Source organism: Choloepus didactylus, chromosome 3 (assembly GCF_015220235.1).
Source record: "Choloepus didactylus isolate mChoDid1 chromosome 3, mChoDid1.pri, whole genome shotgun sequence".
Lineage (NCBI taxonomy): Eukaryota > Metazoa > Chordata > Mammalia > Pilosa > Megalonychidae > Choloepus > Choloepus didactylus.
In genome coordinates this window covers 83,238,469-83,264,347 of record NC_051309.1, presented here as the reverse complement: position 1 = coordinate 83,264,347, position 25,879 = coordinate 83,238,469, and the positions used below count along the sequence as shown (strand labels likewise).

Below are 25,879 nucleotides of genomic sequence, written 5' to 3'. Positions count from 1 at the left end.
TAGGGGTATGTATGACACCAGAAGGAAAGATAGAAAATTAAGACTTGGACTGTATAACTTAGTGAAGCCTAGAGTGGTCAATGAGTGTGATTAAATGTACAAATATAAGAATGTATTTGCATGAGGGAGCAGCAAGAAGAAATGAATTGTGAGGTATGCAACTAGGTGAATGGACTATGAGAACAGTAGGTTAAGTGAAATAAACCAGAAATGAAAAGACAAATATTATAATGCTTCACTAATATGGACTAATAATGTGCAAACTCTTGAGAACTGAATCTGGGAGCATAGGGGAAAGGCTTATAGCAAAGAATCCAAGATTGTAAGCTCTTACAGCAGTCATGTCTATTCATGAGTTTTAACAGTTATTTTTAAATTTTGATATGCTGAGCCATTTTTGAGCGACATGGTTGGTCCCTTGAGCTTTGGGTGTCCATATGGCTCCTGGGACTTGGAGCCAGATTTTGGCAGCTGTGAGTGTTGGCATTGCTGCATGAATCAACTCTTAAAGAGGCTACAAAGAAGATCAGAATTCAATTGGAGATATGAACGAAATGGACTTGGTTGAGATTGGGGTAGATCAGACTAAAGGGTAGAGAATATTAACTGTGTTTTATAACGTTGGCTTCTGTGTGGGACCAAAGGAAGAGATGTTTATATGGTGCAAAATCTGTATTTTCTGTAGCACACTATATAATTTAACTTGTATGGTAAGTTTACTCAAATACCACAATTACATGGAACGTTGACTAGGGAGTGAGATCTTGGTTTGTAGATTAGCATGAAGCCCCAATACAACTCAGAGTAATTTGGGCAGAGAATAAAAAGTATTTGCAAATTCCCCTTAGGGAAAAATGTGGAAATATTAAACTTCCCCACCTGGGGAATTCCTGATATTCTCACAAGCGTTGGGGACTACAGCTCAGTAGGCTGAGACCTCAATCTTGGGGCTTGCCCTTATGAAGTTTGTTGCTACAGAGGTGAGGCTAAGCCTACTCATAATTGTGCTTAAGAGTTACCCCCAGAGAACCTCTTTTGTTGCTCAGATGTGGCCTCTCTAAGCCAACTCAACACGTAAACTCACTGCCTTCCCATCTATGTGAGACATGACTCCTAGGAGTATAAATCTCCCTGGCAACATGGGATGTGAATCCTGGGGATGAGTGTGGACCTGGCATCATGTGATTGAGAAAGCTTTCTGGACCAAAAGGGAGAAGAGAAATAAAATACAGTTTCAGTGGCTGAGAGATTCCAAATGGAGTCAAGAGATCATTCTGGAGGTAACTTATGTATTATATAGATATTCCTTTTTAGTTTTTAGTTTATTAAAATAGTTAGAAAGAAATAATCTGAAACTGTTGAACTGCAATCCAGTATCCTTGATTCTTGAAGGTGAGTGTATAACTATATAGCTTATATGGTGTGACCATGTGATTGTGAAAATCTTATGGCTCACACTACCTTTACCCAGTGTACAGACAAATGAGAAGACCAGGGGCAAAAAGTAAATGAATAATATGGGAGAGGAGGAGTATGGGACATTTTGGGTGTTCTTTTTACTTTTATTTTTATTCTTATTTTTATTTTTTGGAGTAATGAAAATGTTCAAAAATTGATTGTGGTGGTGAATGCAAAACTATATGATGGTTCTGTGAACAACTGTTTTACACTTTGGATCATTGTATGGTATGTGAATATATTTCAATATAAAAAAAACTATGACAGGAGGATGGAGGAATTGGGAGGTGGCTGCAAAAGGGTATGGAGTTTTTCTTTTTGGAGTAATGAACATGTTCTAAAATTGATTGTGGTGATGAATACACAACTCTGTGATTATACTAAAAGCTACTGATTGTACACCCTGAATGGACTGAATGGTATGTGAATACATATCAATAAAACTGCTTTATTAAAAAAAAATCTGCATGATCCAACAATGTAGAGATAGTACTACTATTTTTAAAAACTGGGAAAGAATGTAGCACATACAAAGATATTTTGAACTGTTTTTAGTAATCATACTTGGTGATTTTAGTACTGTTATTCCAAGCCTGTTGATGAAAAATGAGATAAAGTAAATGAGTAATAGAGATATTCTACTTCTGTCATCCCTTGTGTCCTTGAGGACCAGGATTCTCGAACTCTCAATGTGGATGTGGAAGATAATTTAGAAGAGGTTAAGTTAAAACTCCAAAAAATCCCAGAATTATAAGCATGAACAGTTTGTGTGTGTCTACAAAATATTCCTCCTAGCTCTGTCCATTGAAAAGACCTGAGAACATCATAACAGCAGCAATGAGCATTCCTAGAACCAAATTAAAATACCCGTTTCCACATAAAGAAACTAGACTTCTTGGAAACATGGTTGATTTCCACTTGAGAACAGGAAGTATGCAGGATGTGCCAGGAACACACTGGACAGCAAGGAAACTACTAAAAGACTACTAGGGTCATTTCAAAAGGACTCAGGAGCCAACTTAGGAGACCCTCACTGGCCAAAGATAGGATAATTTGACCTCAATAAGGATAAGAATTGCAATCTCTCACACGTTGAAAGCCATTAGTTCCTAATGAAATTAAAACATAAAAAAACATAATTGGCTCACTTTCTGAAGATGACAAGGAACCAATTTACTTGAAAAGTAAGTTAAAAAAAGAGAAAGACTCAAACATTTATTCTGCCTTTTCTTATGAATTATATCATTAGGTAGCCCAATAGTAGGAAGCATCTCCTTATAAAATTATTCCAGCTATTAAATGAAATGAAAATCCCCATTTTCCCATCCTCCAAGGAATTAATGAATCTAGGCATTAAGCACCAAATGGGTGCTACCAAAAAAAGAGTGACCACTCTGGATAAAGGAATACAAAATCAGCTGTAGCTTTCCCAAAGGGATCAAGCCTGAGTTGGATTGTGCATCTGAATCCAGTTGTCAATTTGAAGGAAATACAAGGACAAAGAACCATTTTGAACTTTACCATAAGTATACACTCCAAACAATCCAGATGGGAGGAAACTCTACAGCTCAAAAAGCCCAGGCTGTTCTTCTGCAGACAAATTATAAGAAAAACAAAAGGATAGAGGGGAAATCTGTAGATTTAGAAGAGAGAATTAAACGTTAAACCACATTTTTAAAATGGGTAAAACTAAGCTATAGTGCCTAGGAATGCACACTTGTGTGATAAACACATTTTTTAAAACCTCAAGCAAGTGATTACTATAAAAGTCAGATAGTGAATAACTTTGTAGGAAGGGAAGGAGCAGTAATTGGAATGCGGCAGTCAGCTGGACATCTTCAATTTACCTGGGTGATAGTTTAAAGAATGTTCACTTTATTCACTAAGCCATAAATGTGTTTTGTTGTTGTTGTGTTTTATCTTACAAAAAAAGAAAAACATATAGAAAATTTTACAGGTCCTCTATCAAAGACGGAAACAATAGGTGACATGAATTTTGAGTATGTCAAATTTTACTTAAGATTTTGAATATTTATCTATGCACTCTGCATTGAGCAAATGCTCTTTTAAATGTCAAAAATGATTTCTTTGAACCTTGCAGACTTAATCTTGTTTACATTAATTGTATAACAAGGCAGCATCATATAGATTAGTGGCTCCCAATTGACAGATTAAGGTGCACCATAGCTTTCCAAGGCTTGATCTAAAGTAGGCACTCAATTATTTGTTAAAATGAATGGAAAACAGTGAAAATGATTTCCACTCATTAAAAAATAACCTACATATGACATTTTAGTCAATTTTAGCAATTCTTTGTGAAAACACAATTGAAAAAAAATGCCTTAAAGAAGCTTATAATGTCAGTATGCAAAACTGTAAATACAATTGTAAAACTAAAGGGAAATGTTTAAGTAAGTTACAGTTCATTTGCCTAAAAAACTATTCAGTCATTAAAAATTGACTATTAGGCCTCTGTAATAACAAAAAATGTTTACAACTGAAAAAAGGTGATACAAAATTTTATATTCAAAATGATCACAACCATGTTATTTCAGGGCAAAGGGTACTTCCACATAGGGAGAAGAAAGGAAATATAACATGTTAAGTGATTGTTTTAGAAACTATGGATCATTGTATTCTTCCTTTCTCTACCTGGCAAAATGTATTTAATGTGCTTAGATTATTTTTTAATAAAAAAAAAATACAAATTCTTTCCTTGGGATACATTCAGATAAAAATTGGATATTATTTCAACTTATTCCTTAAAAGAAGAATAAATTTCCAATTTTATATTTTGATTTAAAGATAAAAATTTAAGTGACACTACCAATTTCTTCCTGTTGTTTTTTTTGTTTTGTTTTGTTTTTTAAAGCACTGACATTGTCTCACCTACAAACTTTCATGGCTAATTATGTTACTATGTACTCTAAATTCACAAAGAACTGGAAATTTCATTTATTATTATAGGAAAACTATCCCCCCCCCCAAAAAAAATACTACTAAATGCCATCAATGGCCAGAGTAGAATACAAACACAGTGGATTCTGAAAAAAATGGGTCACTAAATTCATCTTGAAACCACAGCTAGATTATTCTTAAAACTACAGCTAGGCTATTCTTAAAACTCTGTTTATAGGTTGACCTATGTGATTTGCTTTTAATTTCTCTAGTAGGCATGATGTCGAGTTGGGGAGTGACAGTAAGTGGGAGGGAGAGATTAACATAGATCAAAAGCATAACACCATTAATTCCTGAAGCTGGCTGGCGAGTATGTGGGTGTTATTATTTTCTGTATAGTTGAAAAATTCTATACAAGTTTTTCTTAAGAAAAAGAAACAACTTAAAAAAACTCTTCAGGTGCATTAATACAGAGTGACATCTAAAGCAAGACTTCTAACATGCCCAAAATACAACAAAATGAACTAAAAACCCACTCCAAAACAAAGCCCCAAGTAGTCTGTCAAATATTTTGCTTATTATATTTCTATAGTCAAATGTAAGAATAAGTATTTACCAGAAAGCACACAACCGTTTAAAATTTGTAGGAAAGCTTATTACCGCCACCTACTGGACATTGTCTATGATTGAGTACTTGCTATAAAAATTTAACAATTTTTAAAAACCTAGTAAATATTGAATAGATGCTTCCTCCAACTCCTAACCCCCTACATCAAGTGTCTCAGAATATAATAATAAATAATACCATTAAATTTATGTCTATTTCTGTGCTTAAATTAGTACTGTTAAATAATGTTATATCACATCACTTCTTACAGTGTGAAATGCCATCTGCTAAAAGATAAACCATACAATTTTGGTTAGAAAGTATACTGGTAATCATGTTATGTCCTCATTTTACAGAAGAACCCAGAATATGAATTACTTGCCCATGGGTAAGAGCCCAGAATTTAAATTATTTACACATAGGGATAGACCAGAAAACTAGAAATTAAGGCCTGATTTTTAAGTTCAGTGCATTTTCTTTTTCTCATATCAGTCTTTTAAAACATTGACTTTTACGGCAAATTTTAACTTGGATAACTGCATCTGAGAGTGATTTTCAACTTTGGTACATGAGAATCACCTGTGGAGTTTTAAAATAAACTGATGCCAGTAACAAACCCAGACATTTCTTATTCAGCTAGGATTAAGAGTCATTAGTATATGCCAGTGGTTCTCAAATTCTTAGAAATGCAAATTCTCAAGTTTCATCACAGATTGCTGGGTGGAGTCTAGAAACATGTTTAATAAGCCTGCCAAGTGATTTGGCTGCAAGTTCAAGTTTGAGAATTACTGGTATTTACTGTAAAACTTAAGTTCTTACTATTTTTTAATATAAGATTTAATTTACCATTCACTAATAATAAAATACAATAATAATTCGAAGGAGAAAGATTTGCATCAAGAGTAATCTAAAGCAATTCTATTTTTCCAAAACCATACCACTATAAACATTGAATATTAGTTCTAGTTAGCCAACACAAAAAATGCTCTAATGGAAGGGTAAAGAATAATTTATTCATAGAGCAGTTAATAATACCCTGGGATGCTGCTGCCCAAAGTTTCCAACCAGATTTCCTTGTTCTAATAAAAAATGCACCTATGGCAAGATGGCGGAGTGGTGAGGCGCAGAATTTCGTCTCTCCCCTAGAGCAGCTGGCAATTACCCAAGAACTATATGAAACAGTGTTATCGGGGTCTCCAGTAACCAGTCACACATTGGACACAAGTTTGGAATTGGATGAAAAGCTGAGATCGCAGCGAACATTGTAAGTTCCCCGGACCAGGGGTCTGGCGCCCTCCCCACCCAGACCTCACAGACTGTCTTGCTGCCGGCTCCCTGAAAGAGGGGAAAAAAAAAAAAACCAAAAAACAGCAATCTGCTGAGGGCAAGAAGGGAGGCTCAATCCAGCCTCAAATGCAGAATTAATTAACAAATTGATTAACTAATTTTGGGAGCCGGAGTACTAAAGAAGGGCTGGGCTCTGAGAAGTGGGGGCACGTAAAAGCGGGTACCCATTTCCAGACTCCAAAAAAGCCATTTTTTTTTCCCCTACATTTTGTCCCTTCTGGCTTCTCACTGATCCCTTTTCTTTTTGCATTTCAATAGCCCCCAGCAGGGGTGGAACTGAAGCTGTTGGAGAGTAATTATCAGACAATAGCCCAAAGCATGTCTTTAAATCCTCTGTTCTGACAATGACAAAACTTCCAGGCTGGGGAAAGACTTTTAAAAGAGACTCTATTTTTTCTTTTTTCTTTTCTATTTTTTTTTTTTAAATCTAAAAGTAACATATGTGGTTATTTTCTATAGGAAAGCCCAGGTTGAGGGACTAGGCTGGGCTTGGGGGGAGACAGAGTACCCACAGTGTCTTTGAGTTCTGTATTCACTACTGAAGGTCTCCACCCCCGTCTTTAATTGGCAACTCAGGCTGACCAAGGAATCTACCTGGAGAGGCCCCAAAGAGGAGAGGGGAGAAGGGAATAGTGCCCCTGAGAGACAACTGGAGTTCTAAGGATTGGGAGAGTGAAGGGAGGTCCAGCTCAACTGGCAGTCCTCCTTCTGGGAACTCAGACCCCAGGGGCTAGAATTCAGATTCCAGCTTCAGTCAGCCACACCCCTGACAGGATCAGAGTCACCAGGAGAACTAAAGTCTCCCACCTCCTTACACTGGTGGGGGAGCTGCGGGCTGGCCAGCACCACCTGCTGGACAGGAGAGGAAAAGGACCAATTCTAAAGGCCTCATAGGAGGGTCTCATTCTCAGGAAAACTCCATACCATCCCAGTGAGACCTGGGCCTCACTAGACTGGGAAAATCTGACTAGGGTTGACCATATCTGAGGAGACCCACTCACAAAAAGGTTACATAGAGGCAGAGCAAGAAATAGAAAAAACAAGAGGGGAAAAATTCTGATCAACTAAATAGAATCTAAGTTAGAGGTCTAGAATAAGTTGAACTGAATAGCAGAGGCCAGAGAACAAAGCCAACCAACAAGAAAACCACCAGGTAAAAGATAGAAAACAAGCTCCAAACTAAACTAATCAAGAAAATCAGATACCTAGACAACTTAAGATAACAAGGCATACCAGGAAACACGAAAACATGGACCAGCCAAAGGAACAAACTAATAACTCAGCTGAGACACTAGGAGTGGAGGCAACTAATGCTAAATAAATTTGATGAAATGAAGGAAGATACAGCAAAAGAGCTGAAGGATATAAAGAAGACACTGGATGACCATAAAGAAGAATTCATAAACTTAAAAAAACAAATGGCAGAACTCATGAGAATGAAGGCCACAATGGAGGAGATGAAAAACACAATGGAGAGACACAACAGTAGATTTGAACAGACAGAAGAAAGGATCAGTGAATTGGAAGACAGGTCATTCGAATTCATACACACAAAAGAACAGATGGTGAAAAAAATGGAAAAATATGAGCAGGGTCTTAGGGAGCTGAGTGACAACATGAAACACACAAATATATGTGTTATGGATATCCCAGAAAGAGAAGAGAGGGGAAAAGGGGCAGAAAGAGTAACAGAAGACATATTCACTGAAAATTTCCCAACTCTTATAAAAGACAGAAAATTACAGATTCAAGAAGTACAACGTACCCCAAATAGAATAGATCCCAATAGACCTACTCCAAGACACTTACAAATCAGATTGTCCAATGTCAAAGACAAAGAGGATTCTGAAAGCAGCAAGAGAAAAGCAATCCATCACATACAAGGGAAAGTCGATAAGACTATGTACAGATTTTTCTGCAGAAACCATGGAGGCAAGAAGACAGTGGCATGATATATTTAAGATACTGAAAGAGAAAAACTGCCAACCAAGAATTCTATATCCAGCAAAACTTTCCTTCAAAAATGAGGGAGAGATTAAAACATTTTCAGACAAACAGACACTGAGAGAGTTTGTGAATAAGAGACCAGCACTACAAGAAATACTAAAGGCAGTGCTACAGGCTGATAGGAAAAGACAGGACAGAGAGTTGGAGAAAAGTGCAGAAATGAAGATTATCAGGAAAGATAAAAGGAGAGGAAAAAATAAGATATGACACATAAATTCCAAAAAACAAAATGGTAGTAGAAAGTACTGCCCTTACAGTAATAACACTAAATGTAAATGGATTAAACTCCCCAATAAAAAGACACAGACTGGCAGAATGGATTAAAAAACAGGACCCATCTATATGCTGTCTACAAGAAACTCACTTTAGACACAAGGACAAACATAGACTGAAAGTGAAAGGTTGGAAAAAGATATTTTATGCAAACAACAATCAGAAAAAAAGCAGAAGTAGCTATATTAATATCAGACAAGTTAGACTTCAAAAGCAAAACAATTAAAAGAGACAAAGAAGGACACTATATATTAATAAAAGGGTCAATTCATCAAGAAAACATAACAATCGTAAATATTTATGCACCAAGCCAGAATGCCCCAAAATTCATGAAGCAAACATTGAGATCACTGAAAGGAGAAACAGATACCTCTTCAATAATAGTTGGAGACTTCAATACACCACTCTCATCAATGGATGGAACATCTAGACAGAGGATCACTAAAGAAAAAGAGATGTTGAATTGTATGATAAATGAACTAGACTTCACAGACATTTATAGAACACTACATCCAACAACAGCAGGATACACTTTTTTCCTAAGTGCTCATGGAATATTCTCTAGGATAGACCACATGTTGGGTCACAAAGCAAGTCTCAACAAATTTAAAAATATTGATATACAAAACACTTTCTCAGACCACAATGGAATGAAGTTAGAAATAAATAAAAGGCAGAAGGTCATAAAATTCACAAACATATGGAGGCTAAACAACACCCTTTTAGAAAACCAGTAGGTAAAGGAAGAAATTACAAGAGAAATTAGTAAATACCTCGAGGCAAATGACAATGAAAACACAACTTATCAAAACTTCTGGGATGCAGGAAAGGCGGTGCTGAGAGGGAAATTTATTGCCCTAAATGCCTATATTAAAAGACAAGAGAGAGCAAAAATTGAAGAGTTAACTGCTCACCTGGAGGAATTAGAGAAAGAACAGCAAACTAACCCCAAAGCAAGCAGAAGGGAAGAAATAACAAAGATTAGAGCAGAAATAAATGCAATTGAGAACAGGAAAACAATAGAGAGGATCAACAAAACCAGAAGTTGGTTCTTTGAGAAAATCAATAAAATCGATGGACCACTGGCTAGGCTAACAAAAAAAAAAAAGAGAGAACAGATGCAAATAAATGCAATCAGAAATGGGAAAGGAAATATAACTATCGACACTGCAGAAATTAAGGAGATAATGAGAAGATACTATGAGCAACTATATGCTAATAAACTAGACAACTTAGATGAAATGGACAACTTCCTAGAAAAGCATAAACAACCATTAACTCAAGAAGAAATAGATGACCTCAACAAACCAATCACAAGTAAAGAGATTGAGTCAGTCATCAAAAAGCTCCCAAAAAAGAAAAGCCCAGGACCAGATGGTTTCACATGTGAATTCTACCAAGCATTCAAGAACGAATTAGTACCAATCCTGCTCAAACTCTTCAAAAAAACTGAAGAAGAGGGAAAGCCACCTAACTCTTTCTATGAAGCCAACATCACCCTAATACCAAAACCAGACAAAGATACTACAAAAAAGAAAATTATAGGCCAATTTCTTTAATGAATATAGATGCAAATATCCTTAACAAAATACTCGCAAATCAAATCCAGCAGCACATTAAAAGAATTACACACCATGACCAGGTGGCATTCATTCCAGGTATGCAAGGCTGGTTCAACACAAGAAAATCAATTAATGTAATACACCACATCAATAAATCAAAGCAGAAGAACCAGATGATCATCTTGATTGATGCAGAAAAGGCATTTGACAAAATTCAACATCCTTTCCTGATGAAAACACTTCAAAGGATAGGAATACAAGGGAACTTTTTCAATATGATAAAGGCAATAAATTAAAAACCCACAGTTAATATCACAGTCAATGGGGAGAGACTGAAAGCTTTTCCTCTAAGATCAGGAACAAGACAGGGATGCCCATTATCACCATTGTTATTCAACATTGTGCTGGAAGTTGTAGCTAGAGCAATTAGGCAAGAAAAAGAAATAAAAGGCATCCAAATTGGAGAGGAAGAAGTAAAACTTTCACTATTTGCAGATGACATGATTCTATATGTAGGAAATCCAGAAACATGTACAGCAAAGCTACTAGAACTATTCAATGAATACAGCAAAGTAGCAGGCTACAAGATCAACGTGCAAAAATCTGTAGTGTTCCTATACACAAGTAATGTGCAACAAGAGGAGGAAATCAAGAAAAAAATCCCATTTACAATAGCAACCAAAAGAATCAAGTATTTAGGAATAAACTTAACCAAGGACACAAAAGACCTTTACATAGAAAACTATAAGAAACTGCTAAAAGAAATTGAACAAGACCTGAAAAAAATGGAAGAACATACCATGTTCATGGATTGGAAGACTAAATATAGTTAAGATGGCAATTTTACATAAACTGATTTACAGATTCAATGCAATACCAATTCAAACCCCAACAACTTACTTTACAGAAATAGAAAAACCAATAACTAAATTTATTTGGAAGAGTAAGTTGCCCCGAATAGCCAAAAATATCTTGAGAAAGAGGAATGAAGTGCGAGGTCTCACACTACCTGACTTTGAAGCATATTACAAAGCTACAGTGCTCAAAACAGCATGGTACTGGCATAAGGACAGATATGCTGATCAATGGAATCGAATTGACTGTTCAGAAGTAGACCCTCGCATGTACAGACAACTGATCTTTGATAAGGCAGTGAAGCCGAAGCAACTGGGAAAGAGCAGCCTGTTCAATAAATGGTGTTTGGAGAACTGGATATCCATTTCCAAACGAATGAAAGACGATGTCCATCTCACACCTTATACCAAAATTAACTCAAAGTGGATCAAAGACCTAAACATTAGCACCAACCCCATAAAACTCTTAGAAGAAAATGTAGGGCAATATCTTAAAGACCTTGTGATAGGAGGTGGTTTCTTAGACCTCACACCCAAGGCACGAGCAACCAAAGAACAAATAGACAAATGGGATCTCCTCAAAATTAAACACTTTTGTACATCAAAGGACTTTGTCAGAAAATAAAAAGGCAACCTACACAATGGGAGATGATATTTGGAAAACACATATCAGATAAGGGTTTAATATCCCGAATATATAAAGGAATCCTGCATCTCAATAACAGAAAGACAAACAATCCAATTAAAAAATGGGCAAAAGACATGAAGAGACATTTTTCTGAAGAGGAAATACAAATGGCTCAAAAGCATATGAAAAAATGCTCAACTTCACTGGCTATTAAGGAAATGCAAATCAAAACCACAATGAGATATCATCTCACACTTATCAGAATGGCCATTATCCAAAAAACAGAAAATGACAAGTGCTGGAAAGGATGTGGAGACAAAGGCACACTTATTCATTGTTGGTAGGAATGTAGAATGGTACAACCACTCTGGAAGACAGTATGGAGGTTCCTCAGGAAGCTAAATATAGATTTGCCATATGATCCAGCTATTTCATTGCTAGGTATATACTCAGAGGAACTGAAACTTAAGACACAAACAGACATTTGTAAACCGATGTTTATTGCAGCATTATTCACAATTGCCAAGAGATGGAAACAGCCCAAATGTCCATCAAAGGACGAGTGGATAAACAAACTGGTATATACACATGATGGAATATTATGCAGCTGTAAGACAGAACAAAGACATGGATCATGTAATAATGTGGATGAACCTTGAGGACATTATGTTGAGTGAAGTTAGCCAGAAACAAAAGGACAGATTCTGTATGGTCTCACTAACATGAACAGACATTAATGAACAAACTTTGGGAGTTAAAAGCTGACAACACAGGCGACCAGGAGATAGAAAGAGGGCAGAGATCAGCCATTTGATGCTGAAGGACTACAGAATGTTTAGGATTGATTGCATAGATCCAGAAATAGATAGCATAATACTGTGTGATGGTAGCACGGTATTGTAAGTACACTGAACAAAGATGTCTGTGAGTAAAGCTGAAAGAGGTGGGATAGGAGAATGTATGACACCAGAGGTAAAGATAGATGATAAAGACTGGGACTGTATAACGTGGGAAAAACTGGAGTGGCCAATGACTGTTACTAAATATATAAATATAAAAATGTTTTTGCAAGTGGGAAAGCAAATGAATGTCAACCATGTAGAAATTTGAAAAGGGGATGGTATTCAGGAAAAAACATAATCAAAGCAAACTGGAGTCTGTGGTCAACAGTAACATTGTAATATACCTCCATTAAATGTAACAAAGACAATATGCCAATGCTAAATGTATATGAGAGGGGGATATAGGGGAGGAATATGGGATTCTCGGTAGCAGTGTTATTTGCTGTCCTTACTAGTATACTGTATTGTATGACATGTTATTTTTCTTTTCATCATTTTTTTATTGCTAAAAAAAAAAACAATTTTTCTTGTAGTAATCAGTATGTTAAAGTGCTGATTGCGGTGATAAATGTACAACTTTATGATGATACCATGAACAACTGATTGTACACTGTGGATAAATGTATGGTATGTGAATATAACTGTATAAAATTGTAGGAAAATATATATATAGGAGTAAAAGTGTTGGAGAAAACATGGTGAGAAGGATGATGCCTCACCAATATGGACTAACTACAATGTGTAAACTCAGAATTGAATCTTAGAACATAGCCTAACGTGGACATAATAATTGTAATAGTCCCTAGATTGTAAGCTCTTACAGCAGTTAACTCTATCCCTGAATTGTAATGCCTATCTCTAAACTTTGAGATGCTGATCCCCTAGCGTATAACCTGACTGGTCTCTGGAACAATGCATCTCTCTGAGACACCTGAAACTCAGAGCTAGAGCTCGGCAGATATGAATGTCAGTATTAGTGCATACAGCCACTGTCAAAAAAAAAGAGCCCAGATTTCAATTAGTGATATGAATGAAGCAGGTCTGGTTAAGACCAGGGCAAGCCAGGCCAAAGGGTAAAGGTTGAAACTGACTGGTTTTAAAACTTCAACTTCCATATGAGACCAAGGGAATAGATATCTATTTGGTACAGGATCTAAATTTTCTAAATGGTACAACTCTACAGTTGATTTGTTCAAATACCACAATTGCATGGAACTTTGAATAGGAAGTGAGATATGGTAGGTTAGTATAGGCTGGAATGAAATAGTGACACATCCCAGAGTAATTTGGGCAGATAATAAAAAATATATTTACAGCCTCCCCCTCCCCAGCCCTGAGGATCCGGGGGAAGGCGCAGATGTGTTGGACATCCTCACCTGGACTGGTGTTGATGTTGTCACAAACATTGGGACTGGCGGTTTGATGTGCTGAGCCCTCGATCACGGGACTTGCCCTTATGAAGCTCATTACCACAAAGGAGAGTCTAAAGTTGCATGTAATGGTGCCTAAGAGTCTCCCCGAGTACCTCTTTGTTGCTCAGATGTGGCCCTCTCTCTCTCTGAGCCATCTCGACAGGTGAACTTGCTGCCCTCCCCACTACGTGGGACCCGACTCCCAGGGTTGTAAATCTCCCTGGCAATGCAGAATATGACTCCCGGGGATGAATGTGGACCTGGCATCGTGGGATTGAGAGTATCTTCTTGACCAAAAGGGGGATGCAAAATGAGACAAAATAGTTTCAGTGGCTGAGAGATTTCAAATGGAGTCAGGAGGTCACTCTGGTGGACATTCTTATGCACTATATACATAACACCTCTTAGGTTTTAATGTATTGGAATAGCTAGAAGTAAATACCTGAAACTACCAAACTCCAACCCAGCAGTCTGGACTCCTGAAGACAATTATATAATAATGTAGATTACAAGGGGTGACAGTGTGATTGTGAAGACCTTGTGCATCACACCCCCTTTATTTAGTGTATGGATGAGTAGAAAAATGGGGATAAAAACTAAAGGACAAATGGGGTGGGATGGGGGGATGATTTGGGTGTTCTTTTTTCACTTTTATTTTTTATTCTTGTTCTGGTTCTTTCTGATGTAAGGAAAATGTTCAGAGATAGATTGTGGTGACTAACGCATAACTATGTTATCATACTGTGGACAGTGGATTGTATACCATGGATGATTGTATGGTGTGTGAATGTATTTCAATAAAACTGAATTTAATTAAAAAAAAAATGCACCTATCAAAGACATAGACCTTTAGCCATATATACCCCCTGAGCCAAGAATTCCAACTCAAGAAAGAGAAAAAATGTATGCTCTATTTCCCCAAAGCAATGTAGTAAGAGGGGGAAAACAAACCTGAAAAACAATGTAAATGTCTAACAAAAGGTGAATTATTCCATAAATTATAGCATAGATAAGATGGAATATTGCTTAACCATTAAAATTATGCTTTTCATATGACATTTTAAATAACATGGGAAATGTTTACTTTTGCAACATCATGTGAAAGAGGGTATATTCAGTTTGAATTCAAACATGGTAAAATAAAATATATGTTGTTAGCACACGTGAGTAGTATACACACTCTCTCACATGAAAAAGACAAAAGAAAGCACCAAAATATTAATGCTGGTTATCTCTGAATAGTAATATTATGAATGATTTATTCTTTTCTACTTATCAGTGTTTTAAAATTTTTCAATTATAAGGGTATACTTACTTTATTAATCAGAAGAAAAACTACAAATAAAATAGAGCTTCTACCTTGTGGATTAGGATATTCTAATAATGATTAATCAGCAAGCTTTCAAAAGATAGTAAGGGGGAAACAAGTAGATGTTTCATCCTCCCCACACTGAAACAACTCTTTTGTCACCCCACTCCTCCAACACTTCCATTTCTACCTTTTTCACATCAATGCTGCATAACCCTTGTAACTAGAGATACCATGAAACTAAAGTGTAATTATTCAATATTTAAAAATTTTTATAGTGTTCTTTTAAACAATTTAATTTACCTCAGAACATATAAAGGAAAGTGAAATAGCCTAATGTTTAAGAGAACAGGCTTCAAAATCAGAGAGATCTAGGTCTCAATCGTGGTTTGCTACTTACTAAGTATGGGACCTTGCACAAGTTAAAATTTCCTTATTTGTAAAATGGGAGTCTCATCCTTCTCAATGAATTGTAAGAATGAAATGAGTTCATGCATATAAAACATAAGATGATAGTAGACACTCAATAAAATGTAGCTGCTGTTGTTGGTTTGTAGCTAATGTTCCTGTTTTGATTTTTGGTAAGCAGCCCCTAAATTTTTGTGTTTTCCCATGAGGAAGAAGTTCAGTGGGATAGAGTGGTTGTTCTGTCATTTGGACTTACCAGACCACTAAAATTTCAAAAACAATTGGGAGACCTACATGGGGCTGCCAAATTTTTCTTTCCAAAGTGGGTGTATTAAAACATCATTAAAAAAAAAAAAAAAAAATCATTAAAATTTTCCATCCTTATTATTTCATAAAAGAAAAGAAAATGCATTTGAATACCCTATTTAAAAAGTGTAAGAAGATAATCTTTGAGTGAAGGAAATCATTCCCAAGAAAGAATAGTTGGAAATAACATGCCAAAATTATTTTCTTTTTTGTCACATACCAGTCAACACTGTTCAAGGATCACCACCAGTCTGCAAACTGACCTTTGATGATGAAAGATCTTCTCGACTTGATTCCTTATCCTTCAATGAAGTTTGTTCATATCTACCTTACAGGGATGTTCATCAACAAACACTAAATAAATACCTATTACTTGCTATTAAACAGGAATTCAGATTCAAATGAATTCAAGTATGTGAAAACATCATACATAGTGCTTAGCATATTGTAAAACGTCATAAAAATATATTACAATTACAGATTGATGGCTCCTAAAGGAAAAAGCTTTCCCACTCATACTTTTTAATGGTTTACTCAGTTTCTACACTGTTGTTATCACAAATGGTACACAGAATTCTTTAGAATGAATACTTTCTATCGTCTCTAAAAAAAAGTCATATATGTGTTGCAGGAAGCTCTCGCTCTCTCTCCCTCTTTCTCTCTCTCTCTCTCTCTCTCATGAGAATTGAGATGCTACTATTCCTTCAGATGGTTATAACTCTCAAGGGAAAATTGCTAAGTTAGAAATTGCTGCTATAATACCAACAGACAGAATCTGGACCCTAATTAAGAAAATATGACTAGATCTAAACAAAGGTTCAGATGCAGAGAAAATTTTTCTTATTTTTAAAATTGTACGGAGATTTTTCATTGTTAAAATTCACTTTCAAGTATGATGACCAAGAAATAACAAGAAGATACCAAACTTAAAAATTACACAAATTTGTAGTTTTCTCTGTAAATTTTTAATCCACTGAAAATAATTTCATAATTCAATACTTTCAGGCAGCTTCTTTGTTACTTTCTTTGGTTTCCACTTCTTTAGGTAACAATGGGTCAATCTTTAGTAACAAACCTTCACTTGTTGAACTACGAAGGAAAGCGCGTACCACAAAGGGTCCTGGGAAACAAGGAAAAGAATCAATTTTTATTTTATTCCAAATATATTTAATGAGCAAATACAAATGTACAACAAAAAGCCTTGTAGGACTCATGTCATATTTTAACTTGAAAAGTACTGATACTATTGAACTAATATTCGAATGTTAAAAAAACTGAAGATTGTCCAATTTCTACAGAAGACAAACCAAAATAATACCCCAAAATATTAGATTTATCCCTGTAATAACACATACTCACTAATAATTCTTTTCTCTCTCCCAGCAGCTGATCAACTAGAATTTATTTTACTGCAAAGTCAACAGTTGAAGGGAGCAGGTGGTGATATTTACATGTGATGGAAATATTCTAAATATTTATTTAAAATAGTAAGGATGTACCTCTGTGTTACCAAACATTTAGTGAAATTCCCTAAAAATTAAAAGCTTTTCATAAGAACAATGTTAAGGGCCTTCATTTAAAATGGCAAAAAAGGATAATTACACTGCTTTCAGAGGGTTTACCATCTATCATTCTATTCCTGCTTTGGTTTCAAAGGATTCTATACCAAAATCAAAGTTCTCCATGGAATATAAGAATCTATACCCTTATAATTACTAAGTATTATTTTATTTAGGACAATAGAAATAAAAAATGAGGTATTTATTCACTCCCACAGAAGGTAAAAAATAACTTAAGATCAAGTTTTAATTATAAACTTGGTTATAAAACTAAACCTGACCAATTCCTATCACAGTAAACCTATACATGAATAGTCAGTTGAGTATAATGGACCCTTTGCTTGACTTCAGCCATTCTCAAGTGAAATTTGAAGTAATCTGAATGGCAGGTAATGCAATGACAAAGGTATTGGAGCAGTCTGTGCTCCTAGCATATCACACAGCTTCCACATCTCAAATCACATTTTATTGTTCTCCAGGAATCAACTTGTTTATAAGAAATGACTCATGATATGATAAAAACTTTTTTTCTTTTCTAAAAAGAAACAAGATCAAGAAAGTCAATGGCTAGTGCCAGTAACAAAGTGAATGTCCTGGCTTCAAAATATCATTTCATAAATGATTTTTGTTCCTATTAAACACCATTTGCATTCAGTGCAATATTTATATCTTTCTTTCAAACTTTATTACATTTAATGGTATAAATAATGTGGGGGATTGCAAAGGTTTCAGTATGTATTCCTTATTACTGTTAAAGAGGTCTCCTCTCTAGATATTGCAACTTGCTAATAAGGTAATTAGAAATCCTTTGGAGAATTAAATTTTATTTTACTTATCTAATCCCTGGTAATAATGGTACTATCATATTTCTATGTTAACTTGACTGTTTTCTTAATAGTTTATATTCTTCTAGTATCACAGAGCTATAGAAAAGTCTACCCTCAGCAAACTACTTACCCAATCTCAGGGGTCTGTGCTTACAAACATCATTAATAACTGCTTGTAGATTGGCAATTATCTGGTCATTTGACATATCCAGCTGAAAGAAAAGGATATATAACATTAAAGATGTGAAAATGAGAAAATAATTTGCATATCTATCAGTATTTATTCTAGACAGTGTTTTCCAAATATTCAACTAATGCAAACTATCCTTTAAGAGACCCTACTGTGAAAGAAAAAACCTTCATAACTTCTTTTAGAATGCTATATTTACATGTCTTTACATGCCCAGTTTTAATTACCTTATAGAATATATTATAGCAAAGCTCTTTGAAGTTGTTACACTTGAATTTCTTGACTCCCAAGTAGTTTCCCAATGCATGTAATGCAGAATACACTATCCCCAAACTCCACCCCAAGGAAATAGCAACATTTTGTCTTACAGTTATATGTCGATTTGCTTTTAAAGAACACTAACAAAATGTTTAGAAATGAATACTTCCATGAGTCCAAAATAAAAACTACTTGACTATACACATTCAAATAATGCATATCTCACAAGGATACCCATATTTTTAGAATCCTTTGCTAACATTCTAGCTTTTCAAACACTCCGTGCAACAGCAATTATCGTGTTATGTAGCAAAACACTACAACAGGAGAGAGGAGCTAAGATGGCGGCATAGAGAGGAGTGGAAGACTGTTAGCCCCCCCCCGGAACAATTCATAAATGACCAGAAAACTAGTAAATAACCTGGAATAACTGCGGGGAGACAAACGTGACTGTCTACTCATCATCCACCACCCTGAATTGGGAGGAATGCCCAAGATCGCAGCATAAAATCTGTAAGTAAAAACTGCGGACCCGCGCTGAGAGCCGAGAGTCAAGAGCCCCTCCCTCACAGAAGCCTCGCAGTGCTAGAGAGCTGCACTCTCCAAACAAGCGAGTGGACCTCAGCCCAGCCCCAACTGGGGTTTTAACATTAACTTCTCAATACAGACAGTGAATCCCCAACAAGCAGACAGAGGCTTTTGGTGACAACTGACCTTGGGAGAGTTGGGGGACATATCTGTCTCAGGACGGGGAGCCCAGAGGATCAGGTGCTATCTCTGGCTGATAGGTGAATCTGGGAGCTTTCTGTCCCTTTCTCTCTCTGTGGAGAAAGCCTCAGCTGTTTTCAGCCCACAGCGCTTCGCAGTAAAGAAAGCCTCAGCCATTTTAAAATCAAAACACTTTGATCAGCAGAGTCAGAGAAACAAAGAACTTATTGATATGCAGTGACCTCTCTGGAGGGGACATAGCTTCCCAAGAAGAAAGGGAGGGGCCCAGCTCTACTGCCTGCCTTACCAGAACCAGACCCCAAAGCCTGGGGGAGGAGAGCCACAGGCCACACCCGCTTACACCAGCCGGTGACAGGCTGACAGGTGCACCTGCCAGGCAGAAAAGCACAGGTGTGTCAATCCTCTAAGAAAAACCATCAGGGAAACCAGATACTGAATATTTCCTCCTTCTGTGACCTGAGCCTGTTCTCATCTGGGAAAACCCGACTGGGGTGGCCTAGGAGGTCAGATGCCTAGACAACAAAAAACTACAATCCACACTAAGAAAAACGAAGTTATGGCCCAGTCAGAGGAACAAATGTACATCTCAACTGAGATATAGGAATTTAAACAACTAATGCTAAATCGACTCAAAAAGTTTAGAAAAGATTTCACAAAAGAGATAGAGGCTGTAAAGAAAACACTGGGCATACATAAGGCAGAAATCGAAAGTTCAAAAAAACAACTAGTAGAATCTATGGAAATGAAAGGCACAACACAAGAGATGAAAGACATGATGGAAACATACAACAACAGATCTCAAGAGGCATAAGAAAACACTCAGAAGTGGAGAACAAAACACCTGAAAGCCTACACGCAAAGGAGCAGATGGAGAAAAGAATGAAAAAATATGAGAAACATCTCCAGGAACTTAAGGATGAAACAAAGTACAATAATGTACATATCACTGGTGTTCCAGACAGAGAAGAGAAGGGAAAAGGGGCAGAAGCAATAATAGAGGAAATAATCAATGAAAATTTCTCATCTCTTATGAAAGACATAAAATTACAGATCCAAGAAGCACAGCGTACTCCAAACAGAATAGATCAGAATAGGCCTACACCAAGACACTTAATAATCAGATTATCAAATGTCAAAGACAAAGAGAGAATCCTGAAAGCAGCAAGAGAAAAGCGATCCATCACATACAAAGGAAGCTTAATAAGACTATGTGCGGATCTCTCAGCAGAAACCATGGGAGCAAGAAGGAAGTGATGTGATATATTTAAGATACTGAAAGAGAAACACCATCAGCCAAGAATCCCATATCCAGCAAAGCTGTCCTTCAAATATGAGGGAGAGCTCAAAATATTTTCTGACAAACAGACAATGAGAGACTTTGTGAACAAGACACCCGCCCTACAGGAAATACTAAAGGGAGCACTACAGAGTGATAGAAGTGCGTGGTTTGAAACACAGTTTTGGGAGATGGTAGCACAGCAATATAAGTACACTGAACAAAGATAACCATGAATACGGTTGAGAGAAGAAGGTTGGGAGCATGTGAGACACCAGAAGAAAAGAGGAAAGATAAAGACTGGGACTACATAACTTGGTGAAATCTAGAGTGTTCAATAATTGTGATAAAATGTACAAACATGTTCTTTTACAAGGGAGAACAAGCAAATGTCAACCTTGCAAGGTGTTAAGAATGGAGAGGCATTGGGGGAAGGATGCAATCAACGTAAAATAGAGACTGTAACTAACAGAATCATTGTATTATGCCTCCTTTAGTGTAACAAAGGTGATATACCAAGGTAAATGCAGATAAGAGGGGGGGATGGGGAGGCATGTTAGACACTTGACATTGGTCGTGTTGTCTGACTTTAATCTACTTTGATTTAAGGTTATTTTTCCTTTTGCTGCTTCCTAGCTGTCATTTTTTTTTCCTCTTTTTTTTTTCCTCTTTCTTTTGCCTCTCTACCTTCTTTGACTCTCCCTCCTGCCTTGTGGAAGAAATGTAGATGCCCTTATATAGATAGTGGTGAAGGTGGTGAACACATAAATATGTGACCATACAGAGAACCATCGGTTGTTTACTTAGGATGGAATGTATGGGGTGTGAACAAAACCGTCTTTAAAAAAAAAAAAATGGGTTGATGACAAAACCTCGAGGGCAATATACTGAGTGAAATAAGCCAGACACATAAGGACAATTATTGCAGGGTCTCACTGATAGGAACTAATTATAATATGTAAACTCATAGACGTGAAATATAAGGTACCAAGATATAGGACGAGGCTTAAGAATGGGGAGTGGTTGCTTAGTATGAGCAGAATGTTCAACTAGGATGAACTTAAATGTTTAAAAATGAATAGACATGTCGGTAGCAAGATGTGAGAATAACTAACAGTGCCGAATGGTGTGTGAATGAGGTGGAAAGGGGAAGCTCAGAGTCATATATGTCACCAGAAGGAAAGTTGGAGGTCAAAAGATGGGAATGTAGAAAACTGAATCCTATGGTGGGCAATGTCCATGATCAACTGTACAAATACTAGAAATCGCTTCCATGAACCAGAACAAATGTATGACAATACAATTAAGGTTAATAATAGAGGGGCATATAGAGAAGAAATATACACCTATTGCAAACTATATACTACAGTTAGTAGTATTTCAACATTCTTTCATAAACAGTAACAAATGTACTATACCAACACTACGAGTCAACAATTGAGGGAGTTGTTTAGGGATATGGGAGGATTCCAGTTTCCTTTTTTTTTTTTTTTTCTTTTTTCATCTTTCACTTTATTTCTTGTCCGGAGTTATGAAAAGTTTCTAAAAATTGAACCAAAATTAAGTGAGGTAATGGATGCATAGCTGTATGAGGGTACCAGGGGCAACTGATTGTATACTTTGGATCTTTGGATAATTGGATGGTATCTGAACAATCCCAGTAAAAATTAAAAAGGAAAAAAAAAAAAGATTTACTAAAGTAAAAAACAAACAAACAAAAACACTACAACAGGCATAACACATAGAAAATAGGTTCCATTCATAAAACTCCTAAACCCAGCTCACATCTTTGAAAAGTCCTTATGTACATCACCCAAATGCAATAAATGTTTTTCCTCCTAAATGTATCAGTTAAAATCAGTCATATTATATTCAAATGTTTAGAGGATTTTGTGCTTTGCCAAATTAACTAATTTTTTTAAATTCATATAAAATTTATAATAGCTTAAGTGGCACCCAGAAAAAAGTTCAAGCTCAAACAAGATTTCTATTTTCCAATGAATCTGAGACCATTTTGAGAAATGTGCTTCCTAAAAAAATTATTCTCATCATTATCAGAGAGTATTTATAGACATCCATTTGGGCATGATACAGTGCCAAACCATAAATAAGGCTTGGACATTAACAGAGGAATTTTCACTAGTGCCAAGCCATAAACAGGAATCCTGAGAAGAAAAAATCAAGGCAATGTGTAGTTCACCATGTAAGTCCATCAACCTAAAGACTAATTTTCAATGAAGCAAGTTGCTCATTGGTAGACAAGGAACCTTAATTTTTCTATGTTAAGAAAAGAAAAGAGAAAAGCAAAGCAAAGAAAACTGAAGGACATCAATGTGCGTCCCCGTCTTATTTCCCCTCTTCTCTATTTACCTCAAATTCTCCTTTTTTTTTATTATCAATGGAAGTGGTGACCACAGGTCTAGTAAGTTTATTTTCCCTTTGTTAAAGACCTGTACCTCCCTTATAATTGGAAACGTAAGATACAAGAAAAAAATGTCCAACGTATTCTGTTTTAACAATTATGATTTATAATAAATATGTAGATAACTCCCCAGATTTTTGTAACTGTTCTTCTGCAAACTTAATTAATATGTTGTCATTTCTATAACAAGTTGAAATAAAAACATACGCTTTAGAAATGCAAAACATTCAAGATCTCCCCTGCATTATCCATTATTACCATACCTTTACTTCATTAAGTTTTAAAACATGTAAAAATGTTTTAAAACACAGTCTATACTTTTGTCCAAATTTCAGCACCTCTAATCTTTGACTGAATTTTAAAATATATTTATTGCCATAACACTTCATTTTACTTTTTCTCTTGGATAATGTGCAAAATTATAGACATTACTTAGAGCATTACTTTGATTATGTAATTGGCTATTAACAAGAGAGCTATGCACATAAACAAAACATATGCATGCATGAGCTTTATCAAAAGTTGCATAAGAAATTTCTTTGGTCCAACAACGATAGTCCAAAGATAGAACTCAGGAGGGCAACACTAACAAACTTTTCTGCCTACATTTCAGTTACTGTGCACTTTCAGTACTGCTTTCCTATTCAATAGCATTTTGAGGTCTTACAAAGGAAAGAAGGCCCATTCTGAGACCTGTTAGATTTTTTTTTTAATTTTCTTTTATTATGAACATTAACATATATACATAACAGTGATAACTTTTAAAGAACAATTTCACAAGTAGAGACCAACTTTCAAAGAATGTCATGGGTCACAGTTCTACAACTTCAGCCATTTTCATTATTGTAAAATACAACACACATACAGAAAGGTATCAACCCTCAACAAGCAGTTCTAGAGGTAATTTAAAAAATTGTCATGGATTACAGTTCCACAGTCTCAGTCCCTTCCCTGTTATTCAATAACAGGTATATACAGAAAGGTGAAAACCTTCAAGGCAAAATTCAATGAGCAGCTATGAAGCAAATCCCAAAGGAATGCTATAGGCTACAGTTCCACCATGTCATTTACCTCCTTCCAGCCATTCCAACACCCCAGCATCCAAAAATATATATATAATTATATAAAGTTTCAGTATTCATTGACCTTTGTCAAATCTTATTTGTTGCTACTCCTTCCTCTCACTTACTCTCTTTCTCCATCTTCAAGGGTGTCTAGGCTGTTAGCATCCTAATTTGTTCATATTGAAAGGGGGTGTCGACAGGACGGGGAAGGGGGCTGCTTCTGATTGTTGATCTTAAACAGCCTGCTGCTTCTGGGTTTTAGGACTTGTCTGGTATAGGAACCTTCTGGTGGATTTAAGTTTCTGAAAGACAAAACTTAGTGAGACAATCTTTTATAGAATCCCAGCCAGGGACCTAGGTATTTGGGGACTACTTTCGGTAAGGGCATGGCATACTCTGGTCATTTGATGTCTAGCTGGAGATTGCATAAGAAAAACGTCCAGGATAGCCTCTCGATTCTATTTGGGATCTCTCAGTCACTGTGACCTCAACTTGCTACTTTTCTTTTTTCTCCCCTTTTGGTCAAGTAGGCATTTTCAATCCCTTGCTGCCAGGGCCAGGCTCATTCCTGGAAGTTATGTCCCCATTGCCAGGGAGATTCATTCTCCTAGGAGTCATGCCCCTTGTGGGACGGGGCGTGGGGGGTGTATGAGGGGGGTGGCTAATGAATTTGTTTGCTGAGTTGGGCTTAGAGAGAGAAAGGCCACATCTGAGCAAGAAAAGAGGTTCCCTGGCACTGTGTCTTAGGCACAATTATAGGAGGGTTCAGTCTCCTATTTACAACCCTACATTTCATATACCACCCTGTTGGTAATCCTCTGCACCAGTGTCATACCTTATAAATATATCATGCTAACACTTATTCAGGTTTGTGGTGCTACTTTGTGGGTTACGTGCCTTTAAACAATCATTTACAAACATGTTCACCTTCAATGTGTCACTGATGCTTATAATCCCATTAATGAAACAGTCACACCTGACCATTTCCATACCATTAAGATCACCCTCCTCATATCTGTACATATTAGACTCTCATTCTCCCTTTACTAGCTACTATCTCTAGGTCCCTTATATTCTATATTATAATACATTTATTTTACATTTCTCACAGAGTACACATTAGTGGTAACATACATTATCTCTCTTTTTGTGTCTGGCTTATTTCACTCAGCATTATGTCTTCAAGGTTCATACAGGTTGTCATATGTTTCACGACCTCATTCCTTCTTACTGCTGTGTAATATTCCATAGTGTGTACAGACCACATTATGTTTATCCACTCATCTGTTGAAGAACATTTGGATTGTTTCTATCTCTTAGCAATTGTGAACATCGATGTGAAAATATCTGTTCACGTCACTACTTTTAGATCTTCTGGGTATATATTGAGAAGTGAAATAGGTATCTCGATATCTAGTTTTCTGAGGAACCGCCACACTGTCTTCCAGAGTGTCTGTACCATTATACAGTCCCACCAGCAATGAATAAGAGTTCAAATTTCTCCACATCCTCTCCAGAATTTGTAGTTTCCTCTTTGTTTTACAGCAGCCGTTCTTATTGGTGTGAGATGATATCTCATTGTGGTCTTGATTTGCATCTCCCTAATAGCTAGTGAAGATGAACATTTTTCTTGCGTTTTTTAG

The 25,879-nt window shown here is 36.3% G+C and overlaps 1 protein-coding gene across 1 annotated transcript in view; it reads right to left on the bottom strand.

The window, feature by feature from the left end:
• Window positions 1-16,853: 16,853 nt before the first annotated feature.
• MRPL1 (mitochondrial ribosomal protein L1) overlaps window positions 16,854-25,879 on the bottom strand; it is a 112,465-nt gene continuing 103,439 nt past the window's right edge. Inside the window, exons 9-10 of the mRNA XM_037830060.1 lie at window positions 18,428-18,509; window positions 16,854-17,031 (exon numbers count right to left, since the gene is read on the bottom strand). Coding sequence (XP_037685988.1) covers window positions 16,913-17,031; window positions 18,428-18,509 — 201 coding nt within the window. The 3' untranslated portion in view covers window positions 16,854-16,912. The remainder of the gene's footprint in view (window positions 17,032-18,427; window positions 18,510-25,879) is intronic.